A 15860-nucleotide genomic window follows, 5' to 3' on the forward strand; every position below is an offset into this window, starting at 1 on the left:
TTTCTGTTTATCAATATTATGGGTCTCTTCACAGTTCCAGCTTTTGATTTTTTTTTTCATTTCATTTGTTTTCCTATTTTAAACTTATTCATTTCACCCTTGATTTTCATTGTTCTTCTTGTTTCCTTTTCTAAGTCGTTCTAGTGTAGACTCATCTTGCTATGATTCTTGCAGCAAATAACACTGGGGTGTTGCAGTTTTTAGTGGGGGAAAAGTAAGAGAGGATGTGGGCAGTGCATAATCCTGTCTTCAAGTATTTTTTGGGGGGGTGAGGCAATTGGGGTCAAGTGATTTGCCCAAGGTCACACAGCTAGTGTCAAGTGTCTGAGGCCAGATTTGAACTCAAGTCCTCCTGACTCTTGGGCCAGTGCTCTATCTATTGGGCTGGCGTTCTATCCATTGCACCACCTAGCTGCCCCGTCTTCAAGTATTTTATTTATTTATTTATTTTTGGCGAGGCAATTATGGTTAAGTGACTTGCCCAGGGTCACACAGCTAGTAAGTGTTAAGTGTCTGAGGTCGGATTTGAACTCAGGTCCTCCTGACTCTAGGGCCAGTACTCTATCCACTGTGCCACCTAGCTGCCCTGTCTTCAAGTATTTTGAAAGCTGTCCTTGTAGAAGCAGTGTTAAGTTTGTCCATCTGAGACTAGAGTACATACATAGGACATGTGGGGGTACATTTTAGAGAGGGACAGTTAGGTTGTGTGTAACCAAAACCTTGCTGAATATTATTGCTGTCTAGAGGTAAAAGGTTTTTTTGGGGGTAGTATGTTTCCTATTACTGGGTGGGCCTCAGGCAGAGGCCAGATGATCATTTGGTGGAGACATGCTAGGGATTCTGGGTCAGGAATGGTCTGGACTACATGACAATCTGAGTGCCCTTCAGGCTACAGTTCTGTGATTCTGAGTCTGAGAACATTACTTTTTGTTGTACAAACTCTTATTTCTATAAAGCCAAATCCATTAGTTTTGATTCCAAAGACCTTTTCTATTGAAGAAAAGCATTTATTGAGCACTTACTCTGTACTAGGCACCACATACACACTTTGGGATACTCCTCTTAAGCAAGAAAGCCCTGCCCTCAAGGAGTTTACATTCTAATGGTGGAAGGCTACACATTAACAGAACCCAAAAGATGGCTAAGCAGGGAAGTTTAGTCTAGAAATGGCCTAGAAGTGGTCTGGTCTGGGAATAAAGAAGATGAGAGCTCACCCTTGAGACCTCAGGGCCCCAGGAAAACTAAGGACAAGAGACAAGGGGTTTTGGAGTTCTTTTTATGAGTTCTTTTTTTTTTTTTTTCATTTTAAACTTAAATACAAAGTGAGAAAAGGAAAAAAAGAACACTTCTGTGTACACAGCAGAACATAAGACATGATTCAATATAAAACAATACATTTCCATTTCAAACTGTTTGCTTTTTTCCTATGTAATAAATACTACACATTGTTTTCAAAGCTACCTAGCTTTTTTGCTCTTCCTTCTAAGTTTTCAAGTTTTCTTTTGTTTTCTGTTGTGTGCTTTTTATTTTATTCTCCCCCCCGCCCCCAGAAAAGGCTACAATTAAATGTGAATATATATACATATACATAATATACATGTATACATATATGTAAGGCCATACTATACATATTTCTATTTATCAGTTCTTTCTCTAGAGGTGGATACCACCTTCTTTCATAGATCCAAATCTTTTCATGTTTTCCTAAATAAACCAGCTCATCATTTCTCATATCACAATAGTATTCCATCACAATCATATACCACAGCTTGTTGATCCATTCCCCAATTGAAAGGCATCTATCATTTTAGCCAATCTGATAGGCATAAGATGGTATCTCAAAGTTGTTTTAATTTACATTTTTCTAATCAATAATGATTTAGGGCATTTTATATATAGTTTTGATTTCTGCATAAAAAATCTGCCTGTTTGGGGCAGCTAGGTGGTGCAGTGGATAGAGCATCGGCCCTAGAGTCAGGAGGACCTGAGTTCAAATTCAGCCTTAGACACTTGATACTTACTAGCTGTGTGACCCTAGGCAAGTCACTTAACCCCAATTGCCTAACACCTCCCCCCCAAAAAAAACAGAAAGAAAAAAAGAAAACCTGTCTGTTCATATCCTTTGATTATTTATCAATTGGAGTATAAATTTGACAAAGTTCTTCATGTATGTGTGAAATGAGACTTTTATCTCAGATTGTCTATGAAAGTTTTTTCCCCAATTTTCTGCTTTCCTTCTAATCTTTGTTACATTAGTTTTATTTATACAAGAACATTTTACACCTCAATGATGCTCTTCATCTCTTGTTTCTTCATATATTATTATCCTATCCAAGAGCCTGATAGGTAATATGTTCCATGTCCTTCTAATTTTCTTACAATATCTCCCTATATACCTGGGTCATTTATCCATTTTTACCTTATCTTGGTACATGGTTCAATATATTGGTCTATGCCCAATTCCTGCCAGACTGCTTTCCAGCTTTCCCAACAATTTTTACCAGATAATGACTTTTTTGTTTGTTTTTGGTACGGGCAATGAGGGTTAAGTGACTTGCCCAGGGTCATACAGCTAGTAATTTGTCAAGTGTCTGAGGCCGGATTTGAACTCAGGTCCTCCTGAATCCAGGGCCGGTGCTTTAATCCACTGAGCCACCTAGCTGCCCCCAGATAATGACTTCTTATCCTCAAACTTAAATCCTTACATTTGTTAAACACAAAGTTAGTATAGTCCTTTACTACTCTGTATTGTATGTCTACTCTATTCCACTGATCTACCTTTCTGTTTCTATTATAATCAAATTTTAGTCCCAAGGTGTGGGGAGTGGTGGCTCAGGCCTCAGGTCCTTTTTACTGTTATTTTCTGAGTTCTGTCCTAGGGCCCAACCTTGGGCACTCCCCTTCTCCTCTAAGGCATGGCTAGCCATGTTATCCTGCAAATGCTCTTGCTCCCTGCAGCCCCTCCAGTGACTGCAAACTTCAGCTCTCCCCTCTGCTCTGGAACTGAAACCAGTGACTCTGCTCACCTGCAAGTGCATACAATCAGCAGGGTCCCTGTCCCTCTGTTCCCCCACTCACCAAGTATGTACACGCTAGCTCCTTCTCACCCGCAGCCGCAGCCACAGCCACAACCCAGGACTGTGTCTGATCAGCATAGCTGGACCTGGGATCCCTCAACAGTGAAGGATCCTTTAATCTTCTGCTCATCCATTGGACTCCCACACTGTTCCTGACATGAAAGTTCCTGAGGGAGAGTCAGTCTGGAGGGGTCTGCACTTCATTCAGGTCGCCTCCACCCCTGGAGGTCCTCTCAAGTTGTCTTCACAGGACAAGTGCTTTGCCCTGACTTCTGTTTATTTCTGCTGCACTACATTCACTTTGAGGAGATGGTCTGTCTTTTTTTTTTTTTTTGGTGGGGGGAGGGAGGAAATTTGGAGAGCCTGGAATTTTTCTGACCTACTCCACCATCTTCGCAGAATTGTCTCTTGGGGGTTCTTTTTAAAGCCATATTGGGAGAAAAAGGATTCGAAAAGTCAGATGACCTTTGCTTGGATTGGATGGGATGACAATGGTGACAGCAGAGAGGCTAGGCCACTCACTTCTTTGGTTTCTGTTTTCTCTGTCAAGGAGGACATTTGTGTTGAAAATATTAGAACTGGGGCAGCTAGGTGGCTCAGTGGATAGAGCACCATCCCTGGAGTCAGGAGGACTTGAGTTCAAATCCGGCCTCAGACACTTAACACTTACTAGCTGTGTGACCTTAGGCAAGTCACTTAACCCCATTTGCCTCACTAAAAAAAAAAACAAAAAAAGAAAAGAAAAAATTAGAACTAAAATGATCCAGGGGGTTGTTTTCCAAGATAAATAAAGAGAAAATAAGAGAAGTACTGAGGTGTCCTTGATGAATGCAAGTCACCTAACCTGTCACTGGCTAGGGAAAGAACTGACAAATGGTATTGCTGAACTGCTATCAATAATATTGCAAAAATTGTGGAAGATGGGGGAGGTACCACAAGATTGGGCAGGAGTGAATGTTGCCTTATTTTTTTTTACAATAGGGAAAACAGAGTCTTCTAACTCTATGCCTGGGAACTTGACTTAGATTCCTGGGAAAATGCTGGATTATGATAGAGGTGATTGGCGAACTTCAAAAAAGGGAAGTGGTTATTATAGAAAGCCAACATCAATAACAGGTTATATGACAGATGAATCTCATTCCCCTCCCCCGCCTTAAAAAACACCAGGATGACTGGGCTGGTAGATGAGGGACATTCTGTGAATAGAGTTTGCCTAGATCTTTTTTTTTTTCTTTTTTTTGCAGGGCAATGAGGGTTAAGTGACTTGCCCAGGGTCACACAGCTAATAAGTGTCAAGTGTCTGAGGCCAGATTTGAACTCAGGTCTTCCTGAATCCAAGACCAGTGCTTTATCCACTGCGCCACCTAGCTGCCCCTAGAGTTTGCCTAGATTTTAATAAAATTTAGGAGCGAGGTGAACTAGTCAATAACATGATTAGATTCAGAGCTGTCTGAGTGATTGGACTCAGGATGGTTGTTGAGGGCTCATTGTTGGTGATAGGAAGTCTCTCCTGTAGTATCCCTGGAATTTGTGCTTGGCTCTGAGCAATCTGACATTTTTGTTGATGACTTGGCTAAAGGCGTGGACAGAATTATAAAATTGCCAGATGGCACTTAGTTTGGGAGGGATCAATAGCACACTGGATTGACAGGATTCAGGAAGATCTCAACAGGCCGTAGTCATGGTCTGAATATAATAAAGATGAAATCCAATAAGAATAAATGTAAAGTCTTATTATGCTTAGGTATAAAAAATCAGTCTCACAAGTACAAGATGGGAGAGTACAAGTACAAGACTGCAGTTGTTCTGAAAAAAATAGCTGGGGATCTTAGTGGAGTTTAAACTTAATAAAACTTGACTGTGTGCTATGGGAACCAAAAAGCTAAGGCAATCTTGGACTATATTAAGAAAGTCATAGCTTCTGGAATAGGAAAATGATAGTTCCTCTATACTCTGGCCTTGTCAATCAGTAAACAAGTATTAAATAAGTACATATTACATGCCAGGCTCTGTGCCAGGGACTAGGTCTCTGAGTATGAAGAATGAAACCATGCCAATAGGCAGCCATCTCATCTTTGTATTGTTAGATTGCATTTAGAGGATCGTGTTGGGTTCTGGGACCCACAGTGATATAAACTGGATAACGTCCAGAGGAGAATACTCAGCATGGTGAAGGGCTTTGAGTTGGTTACATAAACACTTCGGGTATTTTGTCTGGAGAAGTCCTAGTTGTCTTTGAGTATTTACAGAGCCACCCTGTGGAGGGCAGCTTTGGCTTACTCTGGCCCTAAAGAGCAGAACCAGGGACAATGGGTATTAGATGCAAAAAGGTGCGTTTCAGTTTGCTCTCAGGAACTATTTCCTAACATGATAATCTGGGCAAGGTCTCACAAGGGCAGAATACCATCACCTCCCTCCTCCTGGAAGATTTTACTCTTTGAAGGCAGCCCAAGAACTAATGAGCTTTTTTTGGCTGCTATATCACACTGATGACTCATAGTTAGCTTCTAGGCCATTAATCACCCTCCCTCCCTAGCTCAGATCCTTTTCAGAAAAAACTTCTATATTACCTGATATCTGTGGAATTGATATTTTTTCTTTTTGTATTAAAGTGTTAGATCTTTTAGGTCTTTTTGGATGTATTGGCTCTCTGCACTTCAAATTCTAAATGCTGAAAAACATTGTAACCACCTGCATGCCAGTTAACCATGTTGGTAATAATACCAACCTCTCGTTTTTCTAGTACTGAGGTTTACAAAGTACTTTCCTCACAACAACCCTGTGAATAAGGAGGTCACAATTGTAATTTTAACCTTGGCTGTGAGTGTGTGGCAGATTTTTAAAAACGATAATTAGCTAACCCAATCTGATACAGTTTTGTGGATAACTAATGAATACACATATTTTTCATTTTCTTAGGGATGTTTCTTTTTTGTATGACGTTAAGGCTGAAAAACTGGCGGATTCATGGCTTCCACAGCTGGTAAAAGAGATCACTTCTACTAAAGAGAAGCCACACAAGGGCTTGTCTATACCTCGGACATCAGTAAGTGGGACATTTTGGTCATAAAAGTTTTTTTTTTCTTTTAAAAGTCATTGAAAATACAAAATAGTTCATTATTTCAGAAGTCTTAATCACACAGATGGTGAGGTCCAATTGTTAGGCATTTATTTATGAGTATAGTGATGACAGAAAGCCCAGCCTATGGCTTGAACATACTTAGTTTCATGGGAAAGACCTCTTTTTTTCTTCTTTTTTAAAAGTTGTTTTTGTAATAACTGTTGTTTAAGGAGTTACTGTTATAGCTAAAGTATGGTCAAGTCAAAAAGCATACATCAAAAGCTCCTGCTATGTGTCAAGACACTGTGCTAATCAATGGGGAAGCAAAGAAAGATATTCTTTCTCCTCGAGGATCTCATAATATAATAGGGAGATAGGATGTAAACAACCATGTACCTGAAAGATGTATACAGGGTAAGTTGGAAAGTAGATTACAGCTATCTTTCCAAAGGTCATCTAAAAGAACTGTGGGATATTTTTTAACCTGCTGTATGGATTTTTTATGTGGATTTTTAGAATTAATTAAATAATCAGTTATTGGTGGAATTTAAGCAATAAAATCCAATGAGTTTCAGAGAACCTAGGACATGTGTTTCCATTGATTGGTCCTGGACACCAAACCCTTAATTTATTTTTCTACAATATGGGTGGTTTTGCTTCAAGCTCATAGCCTCTAGATAGAACTATGTTTTAAGCTATATCTTTCTTTAATCCAGATCACTCAAAGAAATTAAATTCTGACTTTTGGGATACGGGATACTAGTCAGAATGTTTTTCCCCTCTCACATCTCCATTTCTTTTTCAGCCAAAGAAGTTAACAGATACTCTGATCCCTGAAGAATTTCACATTGTGTCCAATACAGGAGTTCAAGGTCTACAATATTTCGATGAGTGAGTTTTATAATTTGAATAGAATCCTTAGTAATCAATCACATTATTGCTACTTCTCTTGAATCAAAGAAATAATGCAAAGACTGAGAGAAGAAGGACATTTGTGACCCTAGACTGGTTTAAACCCAGAGGTTTGCTGGTAAATGTTTAAGAACTGGATCCCTGAAAGAAAGAAAAAAGCATCCAGACGCTTTTAGGTTTAATCTACATTATTAACATTTCTCCATTGCTTTCTTACGTCTGAATATTCAATAATTCAAGGACTCAAACCCTGACTTGTAGTCTTTGTCAATTTCCAAGGCAATGTCAGGATCAAATGTTAAGTGCTTTGCAAACCTTAAACGTGCTGCATAAATGCTAGCTATTGTTATTGATAACAATCTCTTTAATTAATAGAATATTTTATAATTTACAAAGTACCTTCACATACATTACATCATTTGAACCTTGCAACAACATTGGAAACAAGGACCCAGGAAGGAAGACCTAATAACTTCTGAAGATAAAATGGCTAGTATGGTGTAGAGCCTCCTTAGATTATAAACTCCTCGAGGGCAGGGACCATCTTTCTTTTTATTAATTGTATCCTCAGTCTAACAGACTGCCTAGTGCATAGTAGTTATTTAATGTGGATTGCTTTGGATTGAAGCCAGGACCTAAACCCAGATCATTTCTTTGTCCATTCTCTTTCCACAAGATCACGTCCTTCCTGGGGAGAGAGAGTATGTGATTATGCAAGTGCCTTTAAGAATAATGTGTAAATTTCCTTTTTTTTTTTTTTTTTGCAGTAAATACACAACCCTGCTAACCGACAGTCAGAATAGGCTGCTACTTTTCCCGTCCATGTAAGTAGTGCTGATTTTCTAAAACTCCAAAATAATGATGCCATTTCTGTCCGAGCCACTCACCACCCAAAGACAATATGGGCTGCCTTTATTATATTTTGGGTTTAAAGATTTTGTTCAGCACAGTTCTGGTAATAACATTAATTCTCCATTTCTGCAACCTTCATCTGCTAGGAAACCAAATAAGAGAATTGAAGTGATTCAGCTGAAGAATGTGATGGATATGATGCTAGAGAAGGCTGGTGTAGATGCTGACAAAACAGTAAACCCAACCCAGGTAGAAGACCCTTCCTAAACCTTATCACAATGGAGGATATTTCCCATCCCTAAGCATTTCCCAGTATAGCCACTATTAAAGATGTTTCAAATCTCAAGGATTGCCCTGTTGTAAAGCCCTTGTGTTTGTCCTTTTAATAAGATGTCCTAAAAGGGACATGTTCTTTTAGGCCTAATTTTACTTCTAAAAATGGATTCAGAGAGAAGCCGTGTGGTGTAGTCAATAGAAAGCCGGCCCTAGAGACAGGAGAAGCTGAGTTCAGCTTATGGGAACAGCATGGAGAAGTTGAAAGAACAATGGACTGAGAATGAGAACACATGGGTACTAGTCCTTACTCTGCCCTTGGCCAAATTATTTAACCCTTCTGTTTCTCAGGTTTCTCACTGTCAAATGGGAAGGCAGGGGATGATCTCTCAGGTTCCTTTCAGCTCCAAAATTCTTTTTTTTTTCTTTTTTTTTTTTAGTGAGGCAATTGGGGTTAAGTGACTTGCCCAGGGTCACACAGCTAGTAAGTGTTAAGTGTTTAAGGCCGGATTTGAACTCAAGTACTCCTGACTCCAGGGCCGGTACTCTATCTACTGCGCCACCTAGCTGCCCCTCAGCTCCAAAACTCTATGATTCTATTTTGTTTCATGAGAAAAAATAATCTTCCAATGGAATGTCATATTTTTAGTGTCTCCTCTGACAATCTTTCTTCAAGGGGTTGTGTAAGATAGACTCTACTGGGACAGCTAGGTGGCGCAGTGGATAGAGCACCAGCCCTGGATTCAGGAGGACCTGAGTTCAAATCTGACCTCAGACACTTAACACTTAGTGTGACCCTGGGCAAGTCACTTAACCCCAATCGCCTCACTTAAAAAAAAAAAAAGATGGACTCTACTGTAATGACACACTAATCCCTTACTTATCTTCTATCAGATGCACAGACTTCTTGAAGTGCTGAAGACTGAGCAGAACATTTACAATACGGTATTTCATGAAATCATTCGACAAATCAGTGTGGAGTGCTCAGAGAGAGGAGAACTCTTGTCTAATATAAGGTCAGGGCTTTGAGGGTGTCAATGGTTACACAGTTAACACAGAGGTGTGTCCCAGGTTGTCTCAGTGAGGCCTTGTCCTCATATACCCATGCCAAGTGTGGTTACAGCATGCAAAAACCCAGGGAGACAGAAACGCTAGCCCACCACCTAGCTGCACTGACCGCCCTCCCATGGGACAGTGTCCCGGAGAGAGACAGAAAAATGTCAGCATCTACAAACTCTTCCAGAGATTTCACCTTGTGCAGTTACCTGAGGTGGCAACATTCCAAGTACTCCTTGCTAACTTAAATTGAATTGTTAAATTCCTTGTTAACCAAGGTGTCCGGCTATCTCGTTACATTCTGCTACTAGCAAGAACTAGATTCTCCTGTCATAAGTTTGTGGCACAGCAAGAAAAGTACTAGGTTGTGCTCTACACGTCCATTGGTCTGGGGGTCCATATAAGCTTTAGCTGAATGCCTAATGTCTTCTGAAGTCTTCTCCGGAACTTGACCAGTAACTGTGGGAATTCCACTCTGTTGGGCAGATACTAACTGGGGAGACTGCTAGGGAAATGACACACTGCTCTGAAGCGGTGTGGCCTGGCACATAAAAAATACTTAATAAGCGTTTATTGGCTGACGAAATCAAATCCTGGCTGCCACTGTGGTTAAGGGGACGCTACCAGTCACAGTGGAAGGAATCTCATGGATCCTGTCGGGGCTCTATTTGTGCACTGGCACTTCACCTATACATGACACTGAACCTCCCGTGCTCACTCACACTATCCGTAATGCCAATGCATTGAACTTCTGGTTCTCACCTGTCCCAGAAGTGGCTGACAGATGTGTCCTTTCTATGGTACACAAGTCCTACACCCAGGTCTAGGCCTCGGAAGAACCACAGCCAAGGCTATTCCTGCTTCCTTCCTGCACATACCTTGGAAGCAAATAATGGCTTGATCCAGGCTTCTTCCTCCCCAGGTTCTGAATTTCACCTGAGTGCATTAATTCACCAGGCAGCATGTCTCAGTAAGAGGTGGGGACCCTTGAAATCACCTACAGTTACCTACGTCTCAGTGCTAAGACCCTTCTATGAAATCTCCAGGGCATCCTTGATAGCAAGTAGCTTCTGGTTTGTCACATTGGAAGTCTTTTCTACTAAAGCCAGTGCATGGGAGTAATATGTCACTAGAAAGTACGCTATACTGGCACTGATCTCTCCTCTTTTTCTGCTGGGTTTTGAGATGCTTCCAGATCCATTGTGAATTCTAATATAATGAGTTTAACTGGCTGTGGCAGAAGATGCACTTCTTGGGCTTGTGAAACCAGTTTTTTGTTTGTTTGTTTGTTTGTTTTTTTGTGTGTGTGTGTGTGTGTGGAAACCACTTAGTTTATTATCTCTTTAGCAAGAATAAATAGGAAGCTATTGTGGATGGCTTCCTTAACAACAGCCTTGGACATCTCAGTGCCTCTGTCTCCCTTCATGGGCTGGTGTCCCAGCATTCCTTTTTTTTTTTTTTTTAATTAATAAAGTATTTTATTTTTTTTCCATTACATGTAAAGATAGTTCTCAACTTTTGTTTCTACAAGCTTTACAATTTCAGATTTTTCTCCCTCCCTCCCCTCCCTCCCCCCTCCCCTAGACAGCAGGTAATCTGATATAGGTTATATATATATATACATATACACATAATAACATTAAACATATTTCTGCATTAGTCATGTTATAAGAGAAAAAATCAGAGCAATGATGAAAAACCTCAAAATAGAAAAAAACAACAGCATCAAAAACAAAAGAAATAGTATGGTTCATTCAGCATCTATACTCTGCAGTTCTTTTTTTTTTTTTCTTGGATTTGGAGATCCTCTTCCATTGTGAAACCAGATTTAAGCAAGCTGGTGACTACTATTCAAATCAGTGCACTTTGTTCCCATTCACACAAGAAGCATAGAGGTTGTTTTTGTTTGTTTGTTTTGTTTTGTTTTGAGGGGCAATGAGGGTTAAGTGACTTACCCAAGGTCACACAGCCAGTAAATGTCAAGTGTCTGAGGTCAGATCTGAACTCATGTCCTCCCGAATCCAGGGCTGGTGCTCTATCCACTGCGCCACCTAGTTGCCCCAAGAAGCATAGAGTTTTATCATAGGGTGGTAGAACCAGAGCTAAAAGGGAGCTCAGAGATCATCTAGTCCAACCTCCCCACTTTATAGATGAAGACTCCAGGAGTCTAGGGATGATAAGTGAGTCATTCAGCATCACACAGGTAAAAAGTACTAGAGGTGAGCTTTGAGTCCAGGTCTTCTGAATTCAGGGTCCGTTCCCATGCCATTATACCACACCATTTCAGATATTTCATTAATTAAATACTGGAAGAGACCCGAGGAGATTAGCCAACCTAAAAGGCATCACCAAGTATACCTCATCTCTGAAATTCAATTAATTTCAGTTTATTAAGTGCCTACTTAATGCTACCAGTCATTGCTGCATTAGGGGTTGATGATAAAACGATGAAAACAAAACCCTTGCCTTCAGGGAGCTTCTGTCCTATTGGAGGGAAAGAACATGTACAGATAATCAAATATAAAATTCATACAAGGAATCTGGTGAGGGTGGGGGAGTATTAACAACTGGAGGTGTCAGGAAAGACTGTGCTTTGTAGGAAGCTAGGAATTCTACAAGGTGGAGAGGGAGAGCACTCCAGACATGGAGGGAGGACAACTTGTGTAGTCCTGAAGATGGAAGATAGAATGTTCCATATAGGGAACACCAAGAAGGAAAGCCCGCCTGGAATGCCACGTGCATATGTGTGGAGGGAAGGTGAATCAATATGGAAAGGTGGCCTAGATCTCAATGGTGACGGACTCTAGATGGCAAACAGAGGAATTAACATGTTATCCTCCAGTACTGGAGGAGAGGACTGGCGTAATATTGAAGGGGGCTGAGAAATGAGGAGAAGAGGAAGTTCCTGAGGGGAACCATGGTGACCATGATTTGTTCAGCTGTTCCTCAGCAGATGAGCACCCCTTGGGTTTCCAGTTGTTTCCTATACCAAAGTACTTTTATAAATGGTTTTGTACATCTGGATCCTTCATTGGAATTATTTCTATTCTTTAAGAATTTTATTTTTAAGAGCTTCTTATCACTCCTGCCCTGATATCCCCTCTTGATTTCAGTCCATACAATGCTTCTTGTTTTTCCCGTCCTCAAAAAGCTTTCATTCCACTGGGAAAGACAACAGATACTCAGAGAAACCTATTTGAAATCTATCCGTGCATATGGGAATGTCTATTCTCTACCTCTATTAGCTTACTTTTTCTCTTGCAGATATTCCTTAAACAATCTCTTATTCACTCCAGCCTCCTCCTGACCTTTTTCACCCCCCCTCTTACAGACAGAGGTATGTAAACTTGCTTGACCTAATAGCTCGGCAGATGATTGATTTTTACAAAGACATGGTGGCCCAACGCATAATGGACAAGCGCATCATAGAGGAACTGTTTAACTTCAAGAAGGTTGTTGAAGAGCTGAGCAGGTATGAACTTTGATTGTCTTTGAAAAACCTGTTTTTGGAGGGAAGTGAAAGTATTTGGGAAAAGTAGAAACATCCAGGCTGAGGTCTCTTCCATTCCTACTTATGACCACTTAAAATAGAGAATGGAATTGTGAAATAATAATATCATATTTATATAGATCTTTCCATTTAACAATCCCTTTTCCTTAAAACTACCTTGTAACACATAAGCTAAATAATACATTTTTAGAGCTGGGAGAGTATTTAGAAAGAATCTGTTCCAAATCCCTTATTAATTGCTGAAGAAACGTGCTCAGAAAGGTCACAAGTAGTAAGTAACAGAGCTGAGACTTTAACCCTGGTAGGTAGTGCAGGTATTAACATCCTCATTTTATAGATTGGAAAACTGAGGGCTGAAGTCTACTGGCCCATAGTCACAGGAGAGTTTCTCTTGAAACTGCTGGCCTCAGACACTAGCTGTGTGAAGAACAACATGCAAATTTATAAAACATTCTATATATTCTTTTCAAAAATTGGGAAAAGAAAAGAGAAAATGAAGCCAACTCAGTAGGGGCATCAACCAAGAGTTCAGAACTGAAACATAGCTACCCATAATATAATCCACCATTCCAGAGAATAGTGGTTAAATAGCAGTATTCTTTTTTTTTTTTTTAGTGAGGCAATTGGGGTTAAGTGACTTGCCCAAGGTCACACAGCTAGTAAGTGTTAAATGTCTGAAGCCAGATTTGAACTCAGGTACTCCTGATTCCAGGGCCGGTGCTCTATCCACTGCGCCACCTAGCTGCCCCAAATAGCAGTATTCTTATTGACAATTGCTGGCACTTGGTCTATCAAAGTCTACTTTTGTGCAAATAAAGCGGATTAAACTTTTTTTGCATGTCTGAAAATAAAAGCACAATATTTTCACACACTATTTTCATTGGTATTTGTTGTTGTTCAGTCGTTTCAGTCACGTCTGACTCTTCACAACCCCATTTGGGGTTTTCTTGGTAAAGATACTGGGGTATCCTTTTCCATCTCATTTTACAGATGAGGAAACTGAGGTAAGCAGGGTTAAGTGACTTACCTAGGGTCATACAGCTAGCAAGTATCTGAAGCCGGATTTGAACTAAGGCAAATGTCCTGACTTCAGGCCTAGTGTTCTATCCACTGTGCCATCTAGCTACCCCCATCATTACTATTTGACATCTAAAGTCCCTTTTGGCTCTAAAGTTATACTCCTAAACTCAAAAGTGAATGCGACCCCTACACAAGTGGATTTCTGTGTGGATGTTCCCGTTTTAAGATAAAACTAAAGTCCTCCACAGAAACTTATTCTGGGACACTGATGGAAACAAAATTTCTCCTATTCTAGAGAGCTATTTCTAGTTCGAGAGTATGATTTAAAGTTGAGGAAGAAATCAGAGAAGATTCATGAGGAGCTGATGATGGCTCTCAGTAATGCAGAGAAGAATGCCAGGTGAGATTCTTAAAGTTTAAATAAATTAGATGGGGAGGGAAGAGGTGGTTTGTTTTTAGCGCAATGGAATGCTGATTTTTTGAGTCCTCAGATGACCGTGTGTGCCTTTTGTAGTAACTTAATATATGAGTCCTTATTCCTTTGGGGAAAGGAGTCCCAGTTGTTTTGTGTTAATTATTCTGTTAATTGTGCCTTCTCTGCTGTGTCTCCATTTTCTCTCTGTGTTTTACTTGAATCCACTCTCCTTTACTGCCACCCTTACTTTATCACACCATTTAGTGATTTTTAGCATTTATATTATCCCAAACTGTAGCATGGTATGGCAAAGCCAAAATTCAAAGAGTCAAGACAAAGAAGTTGAAAAAACAAAGTTTTAAATGCAAAGCACAATATCACTTTAAGCTAATCCTGCTTTCCACAAGATGGAATGAAAGGGAGGTACTGTCTTTGTCTTGCTGGCATATTTTGTTCATTGGCTGCAGCTGCTGTCTTTAGACAAGTCTTGGGTGTATAGGACTACTCTTCCAAGATGGAGATAGGCGTCATAATACAAGCCACTTGGGCAGGAGTCCTTTAAATGAGATAATATTTATAAAAGACTTGGCACAGTGCCTAGCACACAGTAGGTGCTTTTAAAATTATCCCCCGCCCCTTTTCCCCTCCGAAGCAGGAATAAGGCATAAAGCAATAGAACCTTGGGAGAGCAACTTCTTATCAGAACTTTGCCAAACTTCTCTGCTGCCCTGATTTGGTCTCCCCTTCCTGCCTAATGATTCTCACCCGTGTGACCTTCTTGTGAATGACCTAACTATAACTCATCCCTGAAATTTTCCCTGGGTAGGAGAGATCTGTCTCTCAGACAGTCAAAAGAGAAATCATGACATCTTTTTTTTTTTTTTTTTGCTTGTGAACAACTTGTATTTTGAAGTTCATGATTTGATTGTGAGTGGTTAATTTCTAATCCTTTGCCTTTCATAAATGGAAAACTCAACCGAGAAATAGGTTTCAGAAGAGTGATCAGTAGGGGAGAGGGTTAGGTCCTTGGTTTTACCCATATCCAAGAAGGAGAGATCCCTGAGTGATTATACTGAAACAGGATGCTTCCTCCCAAAGGGGTCTTTCAGAACTTTTGTGAACTGCACTCTTAAGGGCTACTGGCCACCATCCTAACTTGTTTCCCCTCTCATAGCTTTATTGCAAGCTATCCCTCTTTAAGTAGTTGCTGGAAGAATGTAGAGGAATATATCAGTTAATATGCCTTATACTTCTCAGGTGTCTTCTGTTTCTTTTTCTCTTGGTGGACACCCCCCACCCCCCACAAACATACACTCATTAAACAAAGAAATAATATGACACAAAAACACCATTATATGGGGCAGCTAGGTGGCGCAGTGGATAAAGCACCAGCCCTGGATTCAGGAGGACCTGAGTTCAAATCTGTCCTCAGACACTTAACACTTACTGGCTGTGTGACCCTGGACAAGTCACTTAACCCCAATTGCCTTACCAAGAAAACCCCACCCAAAAACCCACCATTATTTTCTGGGATCAGGAAGTTTCTTTCTACCTGATGACAGGTAGATGAGAGTTGGGACAGTATAAAATATGTGAATTATTTTCAACTGTATTAATATTATATTTTAAGCATCTGATCTTTATAATATAGGGTATTTAAATAAACTTGTTGGAGATATAAGA

General features: G+C 40.2%; 1 protein-coding gene across 1 annotated transcript in view; it reads left to right on the plus strand.

Annotated features, from left to right (window-relative positions):
- The window catches only part of AXDND1 (axonemal dynein light chain domain containing 1), a 117938-nt gene that overhangs the window by 19225 nt on the left and 82853 nt on the right, over nucleotides 1-15860 (plus strand). Inside the window, exons 4-10 of the mRNA XM_044003127.1 lie at nucleotides 5997-6123; nucleotides 6944-7029; nucleotides 7818-7874; nucleotides 8049-8151; nucleotides 9070-9191; nucleotides 12563-12703; nucleotides 14058-14162. Of these exons, the coding sequence (XP_043859062.1) occupies nucleotides 5997-6123; nucleotides 6944-7029; nucleotides 7818-7874; nucleotides 8049-8151; nucleotides 9070-9191; nucleotides 12563-12703; nucleotides 14058-14162 (741 nt within the window). The remainder of the gene's footprint in view (nucleotides 1-5996; nucleotides 6124-6943; nucleotides 7030-7817; nucleotides 7875-8048; nucleotides 8152-9069; nucleotides 9192-12562; nucleotides 12704-14057; nucleotides 14163-15860) is intronic.

The sequence above is a fragment of the Dromiciops gliroides genome, chromosome 4 (genome assembly GCF_019393635.1).
Source record: "Dromiciops gliroides isolate mDroGli1 chromosome 4, mDroGli1.pri, whole genome shotgun sequence".
NCBI classification, from domain to species: Eukaryota; Metazoa; Chordata; class Mammalia; order Microbiotheria; family Microbiotheriidae; genus Dromiciops; species Dromiciops gliroides.